The 23,883-nt window shown below is 42.3% G+C and overlaps 1 protein-coding gene across 7 annotated transcripts in view; it reads right to left on the bottom strand.

The window, feature by feature from the left end:
* LOC105475330 (pseudouridine synthase 7) overlaps positions 1 to 23,883 on the bottom strand; it is a 78,282-nt gene that overhangs the window by 29,791 nt on the left and 24,608 nt on the right. For 5 of the 7 annotated variants that reach the window (XM_011730488.3, XM_011730487.3, XM_011730485.3 and 2 more), the window contains 5 exons: positions 22,037 to 22,054; positions 20,253 to 20,364; positions 16,397 to 16,474; positions 6,274 to 6,402; positions 5,345 to 5,470 (listed from right to left, as the gene is read on the bottom strand). In XM_011730488.3, coding sequence (XP_011728790.1) covers positions 5,345 to 5,470; positions 6,274 to 6,402; positions 16,397 to 16,474; positions 20,253 to 20,364; positions 22,037 to 22,054 — 463 coding nt within the window. The remainder of the gene's footprint in view (positions 1 to 5,344; positions 5,471 to 6,273; positions 6,403 to 16,396; positions 16,475 to 20,252; positions 20,365 to 22,036; positions 22,055 to 23,883) is intronic. The other 2 variants (XM_011730486.3, XM_071094717.1) reach the window with 2 other exon arrangements.

Below are 23,883 nucleotides of genomic sequence, written 5' to 3'. Positions count from 1 at the left end.
TGTTCTCCACAATGGCTATACTATTTTACACCCCCACCAGCAAAGCCCAGGTTTCTAATTTCTCTGTACCCTTACCAACACGTTATTTGTTATTTTGTTTTGTGATAATAGCCTTCCCAATGGATATGAAGTGGTACCTCATGGTGATTTCTATTTGCTTCTCCCTAATGACTAGTGATGTTGAACACTAGTCTGTATGTCTTTGGAAACACATTTACTGAAATCCTTTGTCCATTTTTGAATTGGTTTTTCTTTGGTGGTTGTTGAGTTGTAGGAGTTCTTTATATATTCTACATTTAAGTCTCTTATCAAATGTATGATTGAAATATTTTCTCCTGTGTGTTACCTTTTCATTCTGTTGATAGCGTCCTTTGATGCATGTTTTTAATTTTGATAAAGTCCAAACTTACCTATTTTTTCTTTTGTTTGTTGCCTGTGCTTTTGGTGTCATATCCAAGAAACCACTGACAAATCCAAGCATGAAGTTTTCGCCCATTTTCTTCTTCTAAGAGTTTGCGTAAGTGCAGCTCTTATGTTTAGATCTTTGGTCCATTTTGAGTTTATTTTATTTTATTATTATTTTTTTGAGACAGAGTTTCACTCTGTCGCCCAGGCTGGAGTGCAGTGGTGCAATCTTGGCTCACTGCAACCTCTGTCTCCCACGCTAAAGCAATTCTCCTGCCTCAGCCTCCCGAGTAGCTGAGATTACAGGTGTGCACATCACCACACTCAGATAATTTCTGTATTTTTAGTAGAGACGGGGTTTCACTATGTTGGCCAGGTTGATCTCGAACTCCTGACCTCAAGCGATCTGCCGCCCACCTCAGCCTCCCAAAGTGCTGGGATTATGGGAGTGAGCCACTGTGCCCGGCTCACTTTCTTTTTTTAAAAGTTTTTATTGAGGTATTCAATAATTCACATACCATGTAATTCACCCATGTAAGTATGCAATTCAATGGCTTTTAGTATTTTAAAAGAATTGTGGAGCATTACACAATTTTAGAACATTTTTATCAACCCCCCCAAAAAAAATCCTATCCCATTAGTAGTCATTCCCCATTGGTCCTGTTCTAGCTTTTTCTATAGATTTGCTCACATTGGAAATTTCACAGAAATTGATTGATTCACTCATTCACAGGCAGGGTCTTGCTCTGTCATCCAGGCTACAGTGCAGTGGTGGTACACTGTTCACTGCATCCTCAAATTTCTGGGCTTAAGAGTTTCTCCTGCCTCAGCCTCCTGGGTAGCTAGGACCAAAGCCAGGCAGTACCACACTCAGCTAATTTTTAAAAATTTTTATTTTGTAGAGATGGGGCCTTGCTCTGGTGCCCAGGCAGGTCTTCAACTCCTGGCCTCAAGTGATCCTTCCACCTTGGCCTCTTAAATTGTTGGGATTACAGGCAGGAGCCACTGTGCCCAGCCTACTTAGCAATGTTTTCAAGGTTCATTCATGTTGCAGAATGTATCAGTACTGTGGGTATAGTAATGTGGGTATGAATTCCTTTTCATTGCTAAGTAACATTCCACTCTATATTATTGTATATTACACTGTATATTTTATTTATCCATTCATCAGTACGTGGACATTTGGGTTGTTTCCAGCCTTTTGGCTGCTATGAACATCTGTATAAACTTTTGTGTGAACATATGATTGTCAGTCCTCAGTATATACCTAGAAATGCAACTTCTGGGTCACAGGCTAACTTTATAACCTTTTGAGGAACTGTCGGGCTATTTTCCAAAATGGCTATACCATTTTACATTTCCACCAGGGATGTGTAAGGGTTCCAATTTCTCCAATCCTAACACTTGTTATTTTCTGCCTTTTTTAATTTTAGCTATCCTAGTGGGTATGAAGTGGCATCTCATTGTGGTTTTGATTTGCATTTCCTCAAGATTAGTGATAAACATATTTTTGTGTGCTTATTGGCCATTTGTTTAAATTATTTAAAGAAAGGTCTGTTCAGACCCTTTGCCAAGTTTTCGAATGGGTTGTCTTTCTGTTCTTGAGTTGTAAGAGTTTTAATATTTTGGGGCCGGGCGTGGTGGCTCAAGCCTGTAATCCCAGCACTTTGGGAGGCTGAGATGGGCGGATCACGAGGTCAGGAGATCGAGAGACGATCCCGGCTAACACGGTGAAACCCCGTCTCTACTAAAAAAATACAAAAAAATAGCCGGGCGAGGTGGCGGGCGCCTGTAGTCCCAGCTACTCGGGAGGCTGAGGCAGGAGAATGGCGTAAACCCGGGAGGCGGAGCTTGCAGTGAGCTGAGATCCGGCCACTGCACTCCAGCCTGGGTGACAGAGCAAGACTCCGTCTCAAAAAAAAAACAAACAAACAAAAAAAAAAGAGTTTTAATATTTTGGATACAAGTCATTTTTCCACCTATACAATATAAACTGAAAGTCTGTTTTTTCCCTCGGGAAATTCTCTGGTGTTAACAGTGGGTTTCTTTGAAAGCAGGAAATATTCTTATGTTGTAAAAATGAATGATTTGGAATTTTGAGCTGACCGTACTGACCTTTGGGCACGCTATGTAATTTTTGTTGTGGGATAAATTTGATCTGATTTTAGCTATTTACATTTATTTACATTATCTTTGGCGTACACAACGTATAAGATTCCATGGCTGCCCTTCTGCCAAATTAATTACAAATTTATAGGTTGATACAGCCCTCCCTTAAATATTCTGCCCATAATACAATTAGCATTTTTACTATTTTTATCAATGTCCTCTGACCATTAGCAAGGTTGAAAACATATTAGCAATCACTATATTCTCGGCATAAAAATAGATGTGGCATAAACACCATTTCACTTCATTTTCACCACCCTGTGAATTGATATCATTATCTCCATTCTACAGATGAGTAATTTGAGGCTCAGAACTCAAGTCTGTTTTCACCTGAGCTTTTTAACCTCCTCAAAGAGGCAGAGGAAATAATAGAGATTTTTATCATTTTGCACTTTTAAAATCACAAAAATGAATGCAACTTCATAGTTTAGATGCTGAAACAAAGGACTAGAAGCCCGGAAAACTCTATTCCCAAACTACAGTCAAACAACTGATGAGTTCAGGCAGACCTCAGTCTAAGTTTGCTAACATGAAGGCTCTGAAAGACAAGGAAGAACATGAAGGCTCAGATTGTTTCCAGCTTGTAACTACCACAATTCTAACTCCCACGTGAATAATTGGTTTATGTAACAGAGTCTCTGCTGGGCAACAGGATTCCAGAAGTAGATTTATGAGCCCAACTATTTATTGATGGATTCCCACTGTAGGTTATGCTAGAGGGGTTCTTAATTGTTTAAAAGTAAATGACAGGCCAGGTGCGGTGGCTCACGCCTGCACTTTGGGAGGCCAAGGCGGGCAGATCACGAGGTCAGGAGATCGAGACCATCCTGGCTAATACAATGAAATCCCGTCTCTACTAAAAAATACAAAAAATTAGCCGGGTGTGGTGGTGGGCGCCTGTAGTCCCAGCTACTCGCGAGGCTGAGGCAGGAGAATGACGTCAACCTGGGAGGCGGAGCTTGCAGTGAGCCGAGATCGGGCCACTGCACTCTAGCCTGGGCGATAGAGCGAGACTCCGTCTCAAAAACAAAACAAAACAAAAAGTAAATGACAGTTCTTAAATTCCATGTCACTACTTTTATCATTTACTCCTTTCTTTAAAGAGTGAGGAAAGGGACCCAGGCACAGTGGCTCATGCCTATAATCCCAGCACTTTGGGAGGCCAAGGCAGGCAGATCACTGGAGGTCAGGAGTTCGAGACCAGCCTGGCCAACATGGCAAAACCTTGGCTCTACTAAAAACACAAAAATTAGCTGGGTGTGGTGGTGCATGCCTGTAATCCCAGCTACTCAGGAGGCTAAGGTGGGAGAATCATTGAACCTGGGAGGCGGAGGTTGCAGTGAGCCAAGATGGCGTCACTGCACTCCAGGCTGGGCAACAGAGTGAGACTTCATTTCAAAAAATAAAATTAAAAATAAAATTAAATTAAGAGTGAGGGAAGGGCAGATCAAAGTTTAATAAATGTGTTAACATAGATCAGAAAATGTATCATCTCTGTCTGGCTACTTTGGGTCTGAGTTACCCAACTGATTACTGTTGAATTACTTACTGAGTCAAGACTTACCCATTACAAAATAAAAATAAAAATAGGGCTGGGCACAGTGGCTCACACTTGTAATCCCAACACTTTGGGAGACTGAGGTGGGCAGATCATTTGAGGTCAGGAGTTCAAGACCAGCCTGGCCAAAATGGTGAAATTCCCGTCACTTCTAAAAATACAACAAAGTTAGCTGGGTGTGGTGGCAAGAGCCTGTAATTGGCCGGGCGCGGTGGCTCAAGCCTGTAATCCCAGCACTTTGGGAGGCCGAGGCGGGTGGATCACGAGGTCAGGAGATCGAGACTATCCTGGCTAACATGGTGAAACCCCGTCTCTACTAAAAATACAAAAAACTAGCCGGGCGTGGTGGCGGGCGCCTGTAGTCTCAGCTACTTGGGAGGCTGAGGCGGGAGAATGGTGTGAACCCGGGAGGCGGAGCTTGCAGTGAGCCGAGATCACGCCACTGCACTCCAGCCTGGGAGACACAGCGAGACTCTGTCTCAAAAAAAAAAAAAAAAAAAGAGCCTGTAATCTCAGCTACTCAGGACACTGAGGCAGGAGAATTGCTTGAACCTGGGAGCAGAAGTTGCAGTGAGCCAGCATCGCACCACTGCACTTCAGCCTGAGCAAGAGAAGGATTCCGTCTCAAAAAATAAAAAATAAATAAAAAATAAAAAAATAGCTGGGTGTGGAGGCTCATGCCTGTAATCCCAGCACTTTGGGAGGCCGAGGTGGGTGGATCACCCGAGCTCAGAAGTTCGAGACCAGCCTGACCAATATGGAGAAACTCCATCTCTCCTAAAAATACAAAATTAGCCAGTCGTGGTGGTGCATGCCTGTAATCCCAGTGACTTGGGAGGCTGAGACAGGAGAATCACTTGAACCCGGGAGGTGGAGGATGTGGTGAGCCGAGATCGTGCTACTGCACTCCGGCCTGGGCAAAAAGGGCAAAACTCCGTCTCAAAATAAATAAATAAAATACAATAAAAAAATAAAAATAGAACCCCTGGATGGGTTACCAAGAGTGGTAGGAAAGCTCACTTTTCAGGTCAAATCCTTTTGAACTCCAATTTTTTACCTTGTGCATTCATTAACTTAAAACAAAAATCATGAGACTGTGGTTCATTGGCCCCAGACATGAGAGAATGTAGAAATAATTAAAAACACCACCACCAACAAACCCTGCTTCTTGTATGAGAAAGCTCTTTTTGACAAAAGAAATTAAATACCAACCTTCCAACCTGATACGTAGGGACAGCTGTGGTTCCAAATCTTTGCATTCCATAGTAGTTAATAAATCCAATCTCCCTGAGAGAGTTCATAGCTTGCTGTACTTGGTCATCAGTTCCTGTTATATTTCTACAGGGACCCAAATTATCCAGAGAAAAAAAGTTACGGTCAAACACTCAGGGATGCAGATCATAAATGACTATGGCCTAGCTTCCACGTCTTTTGTTCACTCTCCTGCAACTTTCTCTCTACCTCCCAAGGGCTCTTTCTTTCTCTTTTTAAGTTGTGGTAAAATATTTATAATGTCAAATTTACTATTTTAGCCATTTTTAAGTGTGCAATTCGGCGGTATTCACCCATTTGTGGCAGAGGTTGCAAGTTTTTGAATTTTTGCAATCAGACCTTGGCAATGACCTTGAGCAGTAGGATATAAATACTTCCTACATGCTTAGCATTCCAATAATGGACCACTAGCATACATGGGTTAATTACATTCACAATGTTGGGCAACCTTCACCACTATCTACTTCCCTAAGTTTTTCCTGTTCCCAAAATGAAACTCTGTACCCACTGAACAGTAACTTTCCATTACCCCTACCCTTTTCCCCACTATTCTACTTTCTGTGTCTATGAATTTGCTTGTTCTAGGCACTTTAAGTGGCATCACCGGCTCGGTGTCTTTTACCACAGTATTTGAAGGAGATGGTGTCTTTCCAAAGGCTGCACTAGGTTTTCAAGTGGCAACGTGTCCATACAAATCCTACGGAGCTATGTGTTCTCCCAGCTCTGCCAGGCCCTCCTCTGCCCTCCCTTGCTGCCACTCCTGTTCTGTTAGTACCAGCTCACCAGGACCTTATGACCAACCGTGAGTAACAGACTCAAGGTGCCCTGGCCAGACCCTCCGGTCTACATTCCCACCTGCAGTTCTTTACCTGAGCACAACAGTGAAGTGGTTTCCTTGAAGCTCTCCCAATTTCAGAGGGTTTTTTTGATAGCTGAAATTCCCTAGCTTAAAGTTCATCAAGCACTTATTCAGGTGGGCAAGTCTTTGTGCAGTTATTCTTAAAAACAAAAAAGCAACAAAACAAAAAAGAGTAGAAAGAGGGTCATGAGATATTGATTGTCTGCCTGGAACAGTACAGAAAACAAGATACAACACAGCTATGACCTCCCGAAAGGAAAAGGCACTGCAGCAGGTAAGGTGGGAGTGTCCTTCTCTTCTCTCTGCATTCTTCCTTCAGTGTAATGGAATGTGCTCCTGTTGAAATTGCATACTCCTGGCCATATTTTATATACTTAAAGCCTCTTGTTATTTATACGCTGATGAATAACAGACAATAATATCTGTGGAATTTTCTATTTTTTTGTGGGGAGAGAGGTGAGAAAAGGGATGGGGACAGAAACAAATCCCATATAAAGAATGGTATCAAGCATTTAAAAAAAGGTCATTATTTCTATCAGAAAAATATTATAAATTCATTATAGAAAAATTAGAAAACATAAAAAAGAGAAAAGGAAAAGAAATTCATACTTTCATTGACTGAAAAATATTTCCACTGACATCTAACTTTTTATTTCCTCCCTTTCTTTTTTTAAAGACATGTTATATATAGCTGGAATTCTACCCAAATCTGTACCATGCTGCTATCATTTAATATATAGAAATTTTCATTAGAAATTCCTTGCCTTCTTCAATAGGAAATATGTGTAGAGAAACAGAGTACTGGAAAAGCCTTTCTCCCCTTTATATCTCTAGTGTCACCACTAGCAGCCAATGTTGTTTCTTTTCCTTTCCTTCCCTTTCCCTTTCCTTTCCTTTCTTTCTTTTTGAGACAGTCTCGCTCTGTTGCCCAGGCTACAGTGCAGTGGCAAAATCTCAGCTCACTCTGCCTCCCAGGCTCAAGTGATTCTCCTGCCTCAGCCTCCCGAGTAGCTGGGATTATAGGCGCACACCACCATACCCAGCTAATTTTTGTAGTTTTAGTAGAAATGGGGCTTCACCATGTTGGCCAGGCTGATCTTGAACTCCTGACCTCAGGTGATCTGCTCTGAGATTACAGGTGTAAGCCACCACGCCCAGCTAATTTTTATTTTTTATTTATTTTTTTTGAGACAGAGTTTTGCTCTGTTGCCCAGGCTAGAGTGCAGTGGTGTGATCGCGGTTCACTGCAAGCTCCGCCTCCTGGGTTCACGCCATTCTCTTGCCTCAGCCTCCCGAGTAGCTGGGACTACAGGTGCCCGCCACCACGCCCAGCTAATTTTTTGTGTTTTTAGTAGAGATGAAGTTTCACCATGTTAGCCAGGATGGTCTCGATCTCCTGACCTCGTGATCCGCCCGCCTCGGCCTCCCAAAGTGCTGGGATTACAGGTGTGAGCCACTGCGCCCGGCTCTAATTTTTATATTTTTAGTAGAGACGGGGTTTCACCATGTTGGCCAGGCTGATCTTGAACTCCTGACCTCAGGTGATCCACCCACATTGGCCTCGCACAGCGCTGTGATTACAGGCGTGAGATAAGTTTGAGAGATTCGAATCTGCCTCAGCCTCCCAAGTAGCTGAGAATACAGGTACATGCCACCACACCCGGCTATTTTTTTTTGTACTTTTGGTAGAGACAGAGTTTCACCATGTTGGCCAGGCTGGTCTCGATCTCCTGGCCTCAACTGATCTGCCCACCTCAGCTTCCCAAAGTGTTGGGATTATGGGCATGAGCCAGTGCACCTGGACGTCTTTTTGTTTTTTTAGGCTGCCAGGATCCAACTGAGGATCACACATTCAAGTTGTGATGTCTGTTTGGTTTCCATTAAGTGATCTGTCTAGCCTTGTTTTTCATGATATCTGGCCCTTAGAAGAATCCAGGCCAGCGCTTTTACACGTCTTTCAATGTGGATTTGTTTGTTTCCTCATGCTGAGACTCAGGTAAACATTTTGGTAGAAATACTACTTAGGTGATATGACCCTTTTCAATGCATCAAATCAAAAGGCAGTTATTGAGTTTGTCCATCACTGGTAATAACTTTAATCATTTAATTAGGATAGTATTTACTAGATTTTTATACTCTAAGAGTCTCTTTGTCTTTGCTTTTAATTAGTGGGGAAATACTTTTGAAACTGTGTAAAAATCCTGTTCCCCTAAAGTTTTTTACCCAATTATTAGGTACCCAAGCATGATTGTTGGCTGAATTGAATATTACTGTGTTGACTGAAACTGTGTTTCTATATTTGTTGGCATTCTTCTGTAAATAAAAACTATGCAGGGGTCAGGCATGGTGGCTTACGCCTGTAATCCTAGCACTTTAGAAGGCCTAGACGGGCAGATCTCTTGAGCCCAGGAGTTCAAGACCAGCCTGGCCAACAGAGCAAGATCTCTAAAATTAAAACAAACAACTATATAAATAAATTTTAGTTAAATTCATGAATCTTTTTTTCTTAAAAAAAAAAAAAAAATTGCTCTGAGGCCGGGTGCGGTGGTTCACGCCTGTAATCCCAGCACTTTGGGAGGCCGAGGCGGGTGGATTACCTGAGGTCAAGAATTCAAGACCAGCCTGGCCAATACGGTGAAACCCCATCTCTACTAAAAATACAAAACTTAATGCCAGGAGTGGTGGCACACGACTGTAATCCCAGCTACTCAGGAGAATGAGGAAGGAGAATTGCTTGAGCTCGGGAGGGGGACGTTGCAGTGAGCTGAGACTGTGCCACTGCACTCCAGCCTGGCCAACAGAGAGACTCTGTCTCAAATTAAAAAAAATTTAAAAAAAAGAAAAAGAAAAAAAAAAGCTCTGAGATTTAGGTAATACTTAGGATGTCGCCAGCCAGAGATTTTTTTTTTTTTTTTTTTTAAGACGGGAGTCTTGCTCTGTGTTGCCCAGGCTGGAGTGCAGTGGCACAATCTCAGCTCACTGCTACCTCTGGCTCCTGAATTTAAGGAATTATCCTGCCTTGGTTTCCCGAGTAGCTGGGGCTACAGGCACACACCACCATGCCTGGCCAATTTTCGTATTTTTAGCAGAGATGGAGTTTCATCAGGTTGGCCAGGCTGGTCTCAAACTCCTGGCCTCAAGTGATCCACCCGCCTCGGTCCCCCAAAGTGCTGGGATTACAGCAGTCAGCCACCAATCTCAAATTTAAGTACAGTACTCTTTTTTCTTTTTTTTTAGATGGAGTTTTGCTTTTGTTGCCCAGGCTGGAGTGCAATGGTGCGATCTCGGCTCACCGCAACCTCCACTTCCCGGGTTCAAGCGATTCTCCTGCCTCAACCTCCCGAGTAGCTAGGATTACAGGCATGTGGCACCATGCCTGGCTAATTTTGTATTTTTAGTAGAGACAGCATTTCTCCATGTTGGTCAGGCTGGTCTCGAATTCCCGACCTCAGGTGATCCACCTGCCTCAGCCTCCCAAAGTGCTGGGATTATAGGCATAAGCCACCATGCCCAGCCTAAGCAGAGTACTTTTACAGTTGCATTTTAATGTTCAAATTTATGATCTACCTGGAATTTATTTAGCAAAGGGAAATGAGGTAGGGGAGCCACACTTACGGTTTTTTAGATGGTTACCCAGTTATCCAACATTTTCTGAATCAACCATTTTTTTCTCCACTAATCTTAAATGATACTCTGAATACGTACTAAATACTTGGATGTATCCGGGTCTATGATTACTCTATTCTACCTAGTCATGTTCTAGCATGAAATTGCTTTAAGTGCTATACCTCTTTTTTGTTTTTGAGACAGAGTCTCACTCTGTCGCCTAGGCTGGAGCACAGCGGCACAATCTAAGCTTACTGCAACCTCTGCTTCCTGGGCTTAAGCAAGTCTCCTGCCTTAGCCTCCTGAGAAGCTGGGACTACAGGCATGCACCAACATGCCCAACCACCCTGGCCTCCCAAAATGCTAGGATTAGCGGCGTGAGCCACCGCACCTGTCCAGGTGCTATATTTCCCTCTCTCCTTCCCTCCCTCCCTTCCTCCCTTTCTTTCCTTCTTTCCTTTCTTTCTTTCTCTCTTTTTTGTTTTCAAGACAGAGTCTGCTCTGTCACCCAGGCTGGAGTATACTGGTGTGATCTAGGCTCACTGCTACCTCTGCCTCTTGGGTTAAAGCAATTCTCCTGCCCTCAGCCTCTAAAGTAGCTGGGATTACAGGCGCCTGCCACCATGCCCAGCTAAGTTTTGTAATTTTAGCAGAGATGGGGTTTCACCATGTTGGCAAGGCTGCTCTGGAACTCCTGACTTCAAGTAATCTGCATGCCTTAGCCTCCCAAAGTGCTGGGATTACAGGCATAAGCCACCGCACCTGGCTGTGTATATTGATTTTTTAAATATTTTCTTATATAACTTTTTCTTTTTTAGAGACAGGGAATTTCTTTGCCACCCAGGATGGAGTACAGTGGTGCAATCATAGCTCACTGTAATCGTGAATTCCTGGACTATGTATGGGGGCAATGGGAGCACTAATTAACCCAGGAATTGTATCCCAAGGAATCTAGAAGCAGAGGATCAGTATGAACACAGTGAGGAACAGGGAGACAGAACTCCTCTTCAGGCAGTAACTACTGCTGTAGAAACTGACAGAACAATTCAGGGTTAGGAGCTGTCCTAGAGAGAGTGTTCCAGAGACTGCTTCCTAATGGTGCCACAGAAGTGCCTGATAGCTCTGTTTTTGTTTTTGTTTTTGTTTTTTTAAAGTTGAGACAAAGTTAATATAAAATTCACAAGGCTGGGCATGGTGGCTCATGCCTGTCATCTCAGCACTTTGGGAGGCTGAAGCGGCTGAATTGCTAGAGATGAGGAGTTCGAGACCAGCCTGGTCATCCTGGTGAAACCCCGTGTCTACTAAAAATACAAAAATTAGCCAGGCGTGGTGGTGCATGCCTGTAATCCCAGCTACTCGGGAGGCGGAGGCAGGAGGATTACTTGAACCTGGGAGGCAGAGGTTGCAGTGAGCCAAGATTGTGCCACTGCACTCCAGCCTGGGTGACAGAACGAGACCCTGCATCAAAAAAATAAAAAAATATATATATAATTTACCATTTTAACTGCTATAAAGTATATATGTCAGTGATTCTTAGTATATTCACAACAATGTGAAACCATCACCACTATATACTTCCAGAACATTTCCATCACTTGAAAAAAAACCCTGTACCTATTCAGCAGTCACTCCCGTTTCCTCTCCCTGCAGACCTTGGCAACCATTAATCTACTTTCTGCCTCTAAAGATTTTCCTATTTCGGACACATCATATAAACAGAATCATACAATATCTGGCCTTGTGCGCCTGACTTCTTAGTGGAATGTTTTTAAGGTTTATCCATGTTTAAGTATATATCAGTATTTTGTTTCATTCTTTTTTGTGACTGAAGAGTAGTATCAATTCTTGAATATACGATAGACATCTACCTCTAAATTCCAGCACAGCAAAAAGCAAGAAGTATACTCAGCTCTGGTTGGGGTGGGTGCTCCCTGAGAAATGGAATGAAGCTGACAATGTCTTCATGATACAATTCACAGTTTTAATTATGATCCCACATCAAGCTCTTTGGATGCAAATTTACAGCAAATTCAGTGAGTAACTAGGGAATATGAAAATCTTGCTTTTAAACATCAGGAACCAATTAAGCAACATGTTGCACAGAAAACCTTAATTAACAAAGCCAGGGAAATACTGGCCCAAGTTCAGAAAGGAGACTGGCAGGAACAGGCAGGAAAAGAAACAAATCATTCTGAATGAGACTGTTCCTGCCTGAGACCCTGCTAAAATTACTAGGTAGCTTTAGAGTTTCATGAAGCTGAAAAGACGTGCTGCTTATCCCCAGGACTGATCAATCCAGCAATCATTCAAATGCTTGTGTGGCAGAGTGGGTTTCTCCTGTTCACAAGTTCCCACGGGAAAGGCCAATCTGCCTGGCCCCAAGTATCCATTAAACAAACTAATGTAGCCTGTATCCGCGAGATAAGTGCTGTGTGCTTTCAGAGGGCCAACATTTAGGTGTCTAACACAGTTTCTTACTAAGTCAACAGGAAGATGATAAAGGCAGCAAAAATCTGAGGACAGAGCAGTGTCCTGATGAAGTGTGACACCTGCTGGCTGACCAAGAAAAAAAATATTACTGGTCTTCAACTATTCAAAGACTTCACATCAGAAAATGCAAAATAAAATAACAAGATGCCATTTTTTGACCCTCAAATTAGCAAATGACTCCCCGCCCCCATCATAACACCATGCTGAGGAAGATTCTAGGGAACTAGAATAAAGGTGGTAAATTGGTACCACTTTTTTGCAGGACAATTAGGCTTTGCTATTAAAAAAAGAGAGAGAGAGAATTTCTGTGTTTTGACCAGCAGATGGAAAGAAAAAAGACAAACCACGTTAAAATGTCATATTCCCTTTAAGTCAGTAATCACACTGCTAAGTTTATCTTAATGAAGTTATCACAGATGTGTGCCAAGATTTAGCTACAAATATAATAGCATTATTATATTTGGGTTATAATAGTAAGTTATAATAGCAAGAAAGAGGAAACAATGTAACATTCAAAAATAGAGTAATGGTTTAAATTAGGATATATCCACACATTTAAATATATTTTGCTATATACCTACAGGAAATAAGGTATACTACCTATTGTTCAAAACAAGAATATGTAAGTATTGTTGTTTAAAAAGGAAAAAAAGTCCCTCAAAAAATATATACCATGTTGCGAATAAGGTGATCTCGGAGGAAGTACAGTTATGGCAGGCCTTTCATTTTCTACCTAGTTCTTTCTGTGTTGAAAACAAAATAGGCAGGGCGCAGTGGCTCACACCTCTAATCCCAGCACCTTGAGAGGCCAAGGTGGGTGAACTGCTTGAGATGAGGAGTTCAAGACCAGCCTGGCCATCATGGTGACACCCCATGTCTCCTAAAAATACAAAAAAATTAGCTAGGCATGGTGGAGCACGCCTGTAATCCCAGCTACTTGGGAGGCTGAGGCATGAGAATCACCTGAACCCGGGGAGGCGGAGGTTGTAGTGGGTTGAGATCGTGCCACTGCATTCCAGACTGGGCAACAGAGTGAGACTCCATCTCAGATTAAAAAAAAAAAAGAAAGTGGCTGGGTGTGGTGGCTCACGCCTGTAATCCCAGCACTTTGGGAGGCCGAAGCGGACGGATCACGAGGTCAGGAGATCGAGACCATCCTGGCTAAAACGGTGAAACCCCATCTCTACTAAAAATACAAAAAATTAGCTGGGTGTGGTGGCGGGCACCTGTAGTCCCAGCCACTCGGGAAGCTGAGGCAGGAGAATGGCATGAACCCAGGAGGCGGAGCTTGCAGTGAGCCGAGATCGCGCCACTGCACTCCAGCCTGGGTGACAGAGTGACACTCCATCTCCAAAAAAAAAAAAAAAAGAGAAAGAAACAAAATAAACCAACTTTTTTTTATCAGAAGCAAAATTCACAGAGCCAGCTAGAAATTATAGGAAGTAACTAGGTATTTTAGATACCAAAGAGAAGGCAAAAAACCTTCTGTTGTGACATCTCTATCCACAGAGGATGAGAAAGCCTGAGCCTTCAAACCCCTGTCCCCCTACCCCCATTCTTTTGAGTTTCTGGGGAGCCCCTGGCCCATTACCCACAGAGATTATTTCAAATCTTCACTCTCTTTCAAGCTCCCCTACCCACTCCTGCTCCTTCATTCTTACATTCTATATGCCACAGGGAGAAAATGAAACCAGGCCACCAGATAGGAACACCATCATCTTTATGTATTTACTCCTGCTCTCTTTCAAATGCTTCAATATTTGTACACACCACCAGTAAAAGCAATGGTGAGATGACTGCTTTTATGACATCATGCCACTGTCCCAAGGTCAAGGAAGAAAAAGAAATGGAATAAATATTAGGATGCAACCAGTTCAACAACTACATTATTTCAGGCGAATCAGAAAAGTGGTGGGAAAGAAGCCCAATTGTAGGGGACTATGGAGTAAACAGGAGATACCACCACAAATTCTTTATAAAAAGATGAGAAAATTCAAAATAAATATCTGGGCTGGGTATGGTGGCTAATGCCTATAATCCCAACACTTCGGGAGGCTGAGCTGGGTGGATCGCCTGAGGTCAGGAGTTCAAGACCAGCCTGGCCAACATGGCAAAGCCCCATCTCTACTAAAAATATAAAAATCAGCCAGGTGCACTGGTACATGCCTGTAGTCCCAGCTACTTGGGAGGCTGAGGCAGGAGAATCACTTGAACTGGGAAGGCGGAGGTTGCAGTGAGCCACGATCCCACCATTGCACTCCAGCCTGGATGACAGACCAAGACTCTGTCTAAAAAAAAAAAAAAAATCCGAGAAACCAAAACAAATACATGATTTAAGTAGAGGTAGCAAACATAGCATACTTCATTTTTAATTGCAGTATGATTGACATAAACTGTACACATTTAAAATGTACAAGTTTTGACATGTGTATAAGCCCATGAAACCATTACCATATTAAGGACAATGCATCCACCACCTCTAGAAGTTTCCTTGCCCCTATGTTATTTCTCTCTCCCACCATTCCTTGCCTCTGGAGGTATACTAATATGACAGCCTAAATGTGTCTGACACAGTACAGCTATTAAATTTATCCTTTCTCTTTTACCTTCACTGTGACTAACTGGGCTCAGACTCTTATTCTCCCTCCCCAGAATATGACAAAAGCCCTGGTCTCTAGTTTCGCACGTCTTGCTCCACCCGCGATCCGTAATCCAGCCTCTATACATCACTCCCCGTTTAGATTAAGGTCGAGGCAAAGATCCTCAACCTGACCTAATAGGCCCTTCAGGATGTATGTCCTGCCTAACTCCTAGATCCTTATTTCTTGCTATGCTCCTCAAAAACTAAAGTACATGCCAGGTACCAAATATGCTTTCCAATGTCTTTTCTTAAACTGCTTTTTTGGTTTGGAAAAAACAACCCTAAATCCTACCCAGCCCCAGGAAATCTCTACTCATCCTTCTAGAATCTAGAGCAGTGGTTCCCAATTAAGGGCAATTCTGGCCCTCAGGGAATATCTGACAATGCCTAGAGACATTCTTTGCTACCATAAGTGGGCAAGGAGTTGCTACTGCTACATAGTGGGTAGAGGCTAGGGATGCTGCAAAACATCCTGCAACGCACAGGACAGTCACCACGACAAAGAATTATCCAGCCCCAAAGGGCAACACTGCAGAGGATGAGAAGCCTTGAACTAAAAACTCAGCATTCCATTTTCTATGAAAGCTTTCCTGTGTTCCCTCCACATCAAGTCCTATGCTTGTTGACAGGCATACATTAACATCCAAAGTATATCTCTATTTCATCAACATTTATCTCACTGCAGGAGAAGTTGTGATTTACATGTCTGCCTATTCCACTAATTATAATTGCTTCAAAAACACAGACCATCATTTTTATCTGCAGATCTCGAGTGTACAACAAAACAGCATGTTCACTGTTTTGTAATTTTAAATAACAGTTATATTTAACAATGAATGAACAAAAGAGAGATAGAAGCATTTATTCTCTTGGCTTTACCAAAAAAAATTCTTTAAAAATTACAGGCTGGGCGCGGTGGCTCACGCCTGTAATCCCAGCACTTTGGGAGGCTGAGGCAGGTGGATTACCTGAGGTCGGGAATTCAAGATCAGCCTGACCAACATGGAGAAACCCCATCTCTACTAAAAATACAAAATTAGCCGGGGTGGTGGCGCATGCCTGTAATCCCAGCTACTCAGGAGGCTGAGGCAGGAGAATCGCTTGAACCCGGGAGGCGGAGGTTGTGGTGAGCCGAGATTGCGCCATTGCACTCCAGTCTGGGCAAAAAGAGCGAAACTCTGTCTCAAAAAAATAAATAAATAAAATAAAAATTACACAAATAATACACGTTTCATAGATAAGAAGAAGAAAAAAAACAAAATGAAAAGTAATTTTTAAACAGGCAGAAGCACCATCTAAAGTTAAAAGAGAGAAACCCCCAAAGTAAATTTGAGAATTTTGAAAAGCAGTGCCAGGATTTTTACAGTATAAATCCTGTTACGTGCTCTCTACTTACTTGAGAACAGCAATCTCTTGAACTGTTATAGCCCTTTTATCTTTGGTTCCCATGTAGGAGAATATATTTGGCTTGACTCTGGTAAGAGAGAAACAAGATCATCTGAAGTCACATACCATAATATCATAAGGACCCTGATTCTCATAATTCAAGTTTTTTTTTTTTTTTTTTTGAGACGGAGTCTCGCTTTGTCGCCCAGGCTGGAGTGCAGTGGCCGGATCTCAGCTCACTGCAAGCTCCGCCTCCCGGGTTTACGCCATTCTCCTGCCTCAGCCTCCCGAGTAGCTGGGACTACAGGCGCCCACCACCTCGCCCGGCTAGTTTTTTTTTTTTTTTTGTATTTTTAGTAGAGACGGGGTTTCACCATATTAGCCAGGATGGTCTCGATCTCCTGACCTCGTGATCCGCCCGTCTCGGCCTCCCAAAGTGCTGGGATTACAGGCTTGAGCCACCGCGCCCGGCCATAATTCAAGTTTTAATATAAACATACTTAAAATCGTAACACAGTAAGAGAAGAATGAAGAGAAACTTATTTTAACATGAATCCAGGGAGGCTAGGTGCAGGGGCTCATGTCTACAATCCCAGCACTTTTTGAGAGGCCAAAGCGGGTGGATCACCCGAGGTTAAGAGTTCAAAACCAGCCTGACCAATATGGTGAAACCCCATCTCTACTAAAAATACAAAAATTAGCTGGGTGTGGTGGTGTGCACCTGTAGTCCCAGCTACTCGGGAGGCTGAGACAGGGGAATTGCTTGAACTCAGGAGGCTGAGGTTGCAGTGAGCCGAGATCACACTGCTGCACTCCGGCCTGGGCCACAGAGTGAGACTCCATCTCAAAAAAAGAAAAAAAAAATCTATGAAAACAACATAAATTCATATGCAAGCTAGAAAAGTAAATGATAGCCAGGTGTGGTGGCATGCACCTACAGTCCCAGTTACTGGGGAGGCCTGAGGGGGGAGGACTGTCTGCACTCAGAGTTCAAGGCTGCCGTACACTATGATGATGCCTGTGAACAGCCACTGCACACTACACACCTGCCTGGGTGACATACTGAGACCTGGTCTCTTTAAAAAAAAAAAAAGTAAATGATGGCCAACTTTTTTTTTTTTTTTTTTTGAGACAGTCTCTCTCTGTCACTCAGGCTGGAGTGCAGGGGCACAAATCTCGGCTCCCTGCAACCTCTGCCTCCCAGGTTCAAGCAATTCTGCCTCAGCCTCCCAAGTAGCTGGGACTACAGGTATAACTGCATCTGGCTAATTTTTTGTATTTTTAATAGAGACGGGGTTTCACCATGTTGGCCAGGCTGGTCTTGAACGCCTGACCTCACGTGATCCACCCGCCTCGGCCTCCCAAAGTGCTGGGATTACAGGGGTGAGCCACTGCACCCAGTCAATAATTCCTTTCTTAGTAGTGTAAACATTTGTAGCTATTAGTAAATAACTGATGCTGTTCAAAGATTTGGCTAGCCAGCAACAAAAAAGGCCACAACGCACTTCCTACCCATCACCTGCAATTCATTACATAAGGCAGTGAAAACAAAGAAAAATGCATTCTAGAGGTATAATGTACCACTATGAAAATTCATCTTCAATTTTTAAAAAGTGACTGTGTGAATTTTCCTAAAATGCTGCTATTGCTTTGTATTAAAAAACGAAAAAAGCCAAATGAAATGCTAAAGCTGGGATCTGAATAGTTTTGATATGAAGATGTAAGTAACCTAGTTAACTAAGAAGTATTTTATAAACTTAACCGTTCCATATGAGAAGGAAAGTCAGGAAGCATTTCTTAAACCCTGAGCAATCCTCAACTCCCGACCTCGGACGAACTCCCTCCCCACCTATCTATTCCTGTCAGGAAGAGTCTGTTCTCTTTGGCTCAGGTACAGGCGTAGTATCACAGACTCTCTCCCAGAGAGTTAATAAATACAGCACAATAAATGTTACTTAATTGGGCACTGTGTATTATGGGCTGAACTGTGTCTCCCCCAAAATTAGTATGTTGAAGCTCTGACCCCCCCCAGGACCTCAGAATGTGACTGTATTTGGAGATAGGGCCTTCAAAGAGGTGATTCAGTTAAAATGAGGCCGTTTAGGGTGGGCCCTAATCCAATCTGACCAGTGTCCTCATAAGAGGAAATGCGGACACACAGAGATACCAGGGTGTGCGTGCACAGGGAAAATGCCACATGAGGACACAGTGAGAAGGCAGCCATCTGTGAGCCAAGGAGAGAGGCTTCCGGAAAAAAAAAACAAACTTGCCGACACCTTGAGCTTGGGACTGCTAGCCTTGAGAAGCATATGAAAATTAATTTCTGGGCCGGGCGCGGTGGCTCACGCCTGTAATCCCAGCACTTTGGAAGGCCAAGGCGGGCGGATCACAAGGTCAGGAGATCGAGACCACGGTGAAACCCCGTCTCTACTAAAAATAGAAAAAAATTAGCCGGGCGCAGTGGCGGGCGCCTGTAGTCCCAGCTACTCGGGAGGCTGAGGCCGGAGAATGGCGTGAACCCGGGAGGCGGAGCTTGCAGTGAGCCGAGATTGCGCCACTGCACTCCAGCCTGGGTGACAGAGCGAGACTCCGTCTCAAAAAAAAAAAAAAAAAAAGAAAATTAATTTCTGTTAAGCCACCTGGTCTGTGGTATTTTGTTATAGAAGTCCTAGCAAACTAATACACTGTTACCATATTTAAAATGAGTTATATATATATTGGAGACCAAATTTCCACAGCATACAGACTTGCTGTGGTGTGTAGCCACTTCCATTTTTAAGAAAAGCTTTGGCACCTTGCCGATCCCCAGAGATCCAGTCTCTGCTATATTTACCTTCCTGTGAGAAAATCAGACCGGTCTCAGGTTTAGTCAGTCTCCAGGAATTGAGAGCTACCAGTCTGGCAAAACCAACCTCTGCAACCACGTCAAAGATAAAGTATAGGCTTTCAAAAGAGAAAGTTAATTTTTATATTTTCAGCCACACGGATTGGTAACTCTCAACTGCATGCGAATCATTTACTTATGGAATTTTCATCTTGAATTATTGGCACTATGCATGTGGGGGTCAAAAAAATTAATTCATCCATTGCCTAAGAAAACTATCCTCACGGCCTGGCACAGTGGCTCATGCCTGAAGGAAACAAGGCACCTCCTATCCGTGATCGGTGGTTTTATTTATTTATTTATTTTTTTGAGACGGAGTCTTGCTCTGTTGCCAGGCTGGAGTGCAATGGTACGATCTCGGCTCACTGCAACCTGCCTCCTAGATTCAAGCAATTCTCCTGCCTCAGCCTCCTGAGCAGCTGGGACTACAGGCGCACGCCACCACGCCCAGCTATTTTTTGTATTTTTAGTAGAGACGGGGTTTCACCATGTTGGCCAGGATAGTCTCTATCTCTTGACCTCATGATCTGCCGCCTTGGCCTCCCAAAGTGCTGGAATTACAGGCGTGAGCCACACTGTGCTAGGCCAATCGGTGATTCTTTGGGAGGCTGAAGTGTGAGGACTGCTTGAGCACAGCAGTTCAAGACCAGCCTGGGCAATATAGTGAGACTCTGTCTTTAAAACCTAATAAAATTAGCCTGGCATTGTGGCATATGCCTGTAATCCTAGCTACTCGGGAGGGTAAGGTGGGAGGAATGCCTGAGCCCAGGAAGTCAAGGCTGCAGTGAGCCATGGTCATACCATCATTCACTCCAGTCTGAGTGATAGAGTGAGACTGTCTAAAAAAAAAAAGAAAGAAAAACTATCATTGGGAGGAGCGTTTGCTTCCGTGCTCCTCCTGCTCCTTTTTCCATTAGCATGGAAAAAGGAATATACATTTCTGTTGCTTTGATTTTGTATAGGCACAACAACAGTAACTCACCTTAAGTATCTGGAGAGTACATTAATAGCATCCATGGTATCTTTGTTTTCCTTGTATAGCACAAAGTGGCAGTAACTTCCCCTAGATTTTGGCCAAGAATGTTTTCTTGGATCTTGAAAGCAAAAAAATTAACGTTATATACACCATAGTAAAAGTTATGTGTAAGAGCTCATTTTTCGCTATAGAACCTTTGAGTGGGAAATCAGTTCTAGTCTGATAAAGAAATATAGGTTAAGTGGTTATAGCTGTGTGGACTAGAGGTATTACATTTCCTATAATTGGACACTTAATATTATCTATCCATATTAAAAATAAAAAGCTAAAATGTGGCTGGGCACGGTGGCTCACATCTGTAATCTCAGGACTTTGGGAGGCCAAGGCAGACAGATGGCTTGAGCTCAGGAGTTCAAGACTGGCCTGGGCAACATGGCAAGACCCATCTCCACTAAAAATAGCCAGGCATGGTGATGCACACCTGTGGTCCCAACTACTCAGATGGCTGAGGTGGGAGGATCACTTGAAACCGGCGGGTGGCGGCTGCAGTGAACCGAGATCATGCTACGGCCCTCCAGCCTGGGTGATACAGCAAGACCCTGTCTCAAAAAATAAATAAAAGAAAAATATTTTAAATTAAAAAACAGAACATAAAAAAATTAAGCCAGGTTAAATGCTAACTTCTGAGCAGCTAGTGTTACTTCAGCTGTTCAATCCTGTGTTAAAAAATCTAAGATTTAGGCCGAGTGCGGTGGTTCATGCCTGTAATCCCAGCACTTCAGGAGGCTGAGACAGGCAGATCACCTGAGATCAGGAGTTTGAAACCAGCTCAGCCAACATGGTAAAACCCCGTCTCTACTAAAAATACAAAAATTAGCTGGGCGTTGTGGCGGGTGCCTGTAATCTCAGCTACTTTGGAGGCTGAAGCAAAAGAACTGCTTGAACCTGGGAGGCGGAGGTTACAGTGAGCCAAGATCATGCCATTGCACTCCAGCCTGGGCAACAAGAGCGAGACTCCGTCTCAAAAACAAAAAAAAAAAGTATGCATGTATATATATACATATATACACACACACATATATATAGACACACATACATATATATGATTTAGATTTAAGCTGCTCAAAGTGTGTATATTTTTATTTAAGTACTTTGGGAAAAATATGTAAGCCCAAACTGCACTTTACAGACACTGTACAATAACATTCATGAGTCTTTTGTGGCATAGAGCTGCAGTTGTTACTTAAACAATACATCTAGTTCATCTGATTACTGTAACTCCACGAAAGAAAAGCTGAAAAAATGTTTCATACAACAATTCCTAGAAAGAGTCCTCTTCTTTTAAAAACAATCCTTTCTCATGAACTCATGAATCCTTTATCTTCAGAGGCTTAAGATACTGCTGGTACTGAAGTTGGTACTTTCGATACCTGGCTTTGTCAAGGCAAAAGCACTGTTTGGTAAGTTAGTGATTTAAGCTACAATGAAAAGAACAAAAGAATCCATAAACCATTTCAGAAAACTGCCATAGCATGTATGCCTAGTGAATCACCCTTCCTTCTTGATAAATATGTGAGTTTTTTCTGTCTTGGACAGAAAAGTATTACAAGTATTTCTTTAGTTCTTGGTGTGAATTCCTCACAAGTTCTTCAGAAAACTGTTGAGTAGGAATATCATTTTCGGTTTTCCTTCCAGCTCATTATCAGTTAAGCAAAGTTGTCTATACTTAGTACTTGTGACAAAATCTTTGGCATTTCACTTTATCTACATGAAACGCCAAATGCTCTTACCTGCTGCAGTTCTGACCTCTGTCCAAATGCACAGCATAAAGAGCACAAAAGAGCAATGTTTAATTGATAATATTAAAGTGCTTTAGAGGTGAACATGCAAATGATCGCATGATAAGTTTACACTGAGGACTTCTACAGCACCCGGTAGTTATACGGTGGGTTAACAGCGATTTAGACATTAACAATGGAATGTTTTAGAGGCAAACAGTGAACAAGTAGAAAACTCTCCTACAGGTACAGCCTCCTTGTCTCAATCCCTTCACAACGGGCATGTTAGTTCATCCTCAGAGCTGCACTGTCTGTACCCATGGCCTGAAGCAAAAGGTTTAAGGATAGTAAATGCTTCCCCAAAAAGAGATTTGTTTTCTTAAATATGGGAGGACATGTACCAAAATGCTATTTGTATCTTTTCTTTTGATAGTGAGACTATAAGTAATTATTGCTTTGCTTTGTACTTTTCCGGGTTTCATGAATTTTTTGCATTGAATTATAAAGGCTTTTAAATTTGAAAAATGTTAAATATTATAGAAAACAGCTAAGTTCTTTACAGATTAAAAAAGATTTAAGAGATGACTTAAGAGGCTTATCAATGAGTGCAATGTTCTGACCTTGTTTTTAACATTCTTTGAACAAGCCATCTGTATATAAGACAGACATTTTTGAGATACAGCAAAACCAAATATGCAATAGGTATGTGATAGGAAGAAATTATTGTTGATGTTTTTGGATGTGTTAATAGTTTGGGGTTTCAGTCCTCATCTGGCAAATACATACTTAAATATTTATGAGTGAAAAGCCATGCTATGTCGAATTTCCTTTAAAATGCTCCAGCAAGAAAAAAAAGTAGGAAGAATAGATCAATAAAACAACAGAATGTTGATAATCTTTAAGATGGTTTATGGGTACATAGGTTCCATATATTATTTCCTCTATTTGTCTGCAAGTTTGAAAATGTCCATAATAAAAACTTTAAAAACACTTGTGATAAAAGCTGAGGAAGTGTAGCTACATTTTTCTCAACTACCTCTTCAGAGTATTCATAATAAGTATAATGGCAAGAAATAAATGAAGCCACAAGACTCAAAAACTAAATGCTGCTATACCTTAAGAGAAACCATGACAACAGAGTATGAGTTTTGGCTCACAAGCATGCATCTTCTATTTAGCAAATCCAAGCACTGAGCATGCATACAATTATCTCCTTTGCAAACAACAGATACAAGTATGTATTCTTTTTCTAAGTGCACTCAATATAAAAAATAGTTAAGTATATGCATTGATTAACTGGAAATATTTTAAATAACAGAAAAATCAATGAGTCTCCATTTATTTTGGGCAATTTGTGTGACTTTATAAAATTCCACCCCCTAAGAATGCTAAGCAGCATATACTTAGCTTTATAATTTGAGTGAATTTAAAATAACTTGCAGACATTTTTGAGACACTGATTTATACTGCAAATGCACAGAATTCCCAAGCTGGGTAATACGATTCCTATTTGAAGAAGGCTGCTTCCAGCTTCTGAGGGCCTGACAAGGCAGTCCCAGTCTAGCAGAAATGGAAACCAGATAAAAGGGAAACCAAGTTCAGGAAGTTTCATTTATTGAGCACGGAGATCTCCATGAATAAGGAAGGAAAAATGTTTCTAGCTGAGAAAGATGAAAAGATGGGGTAGCATGCAGAACATTCTTTCCTTCTTATTCAAGGTCATTCCCACCATCACACCCCTGTACACCAACCTTCAGTTTTTTCAGGGATTCTACTCCACCCATTACCTTTAGTTTGTTATTCTCCTCCCTGAATTTTCACCTTCCCTCTCCGTTGTCTCTTTCTTTTTTGAAAACATA

The sequence above is a fragment of the Macaca nemestrina genome, chromosome 4, assembly GCF_043159975.1.
Source record: "Macaca nemestrina isolate mMacNem1 chromosome 4, mMacNem.hap1, whole genome shotgun sequence".
Classification (NCBI taxonomy): Eukaryota; Metazoa; Chordata; class Mammalia; order Primates; family Cercopithecidae; genus Macaca; species Macaca nemestrina.
Note: the sequence above shows the minus strand (reverse complement) of the source record. Positions and strands in the feature narration are given on the sequence as shown.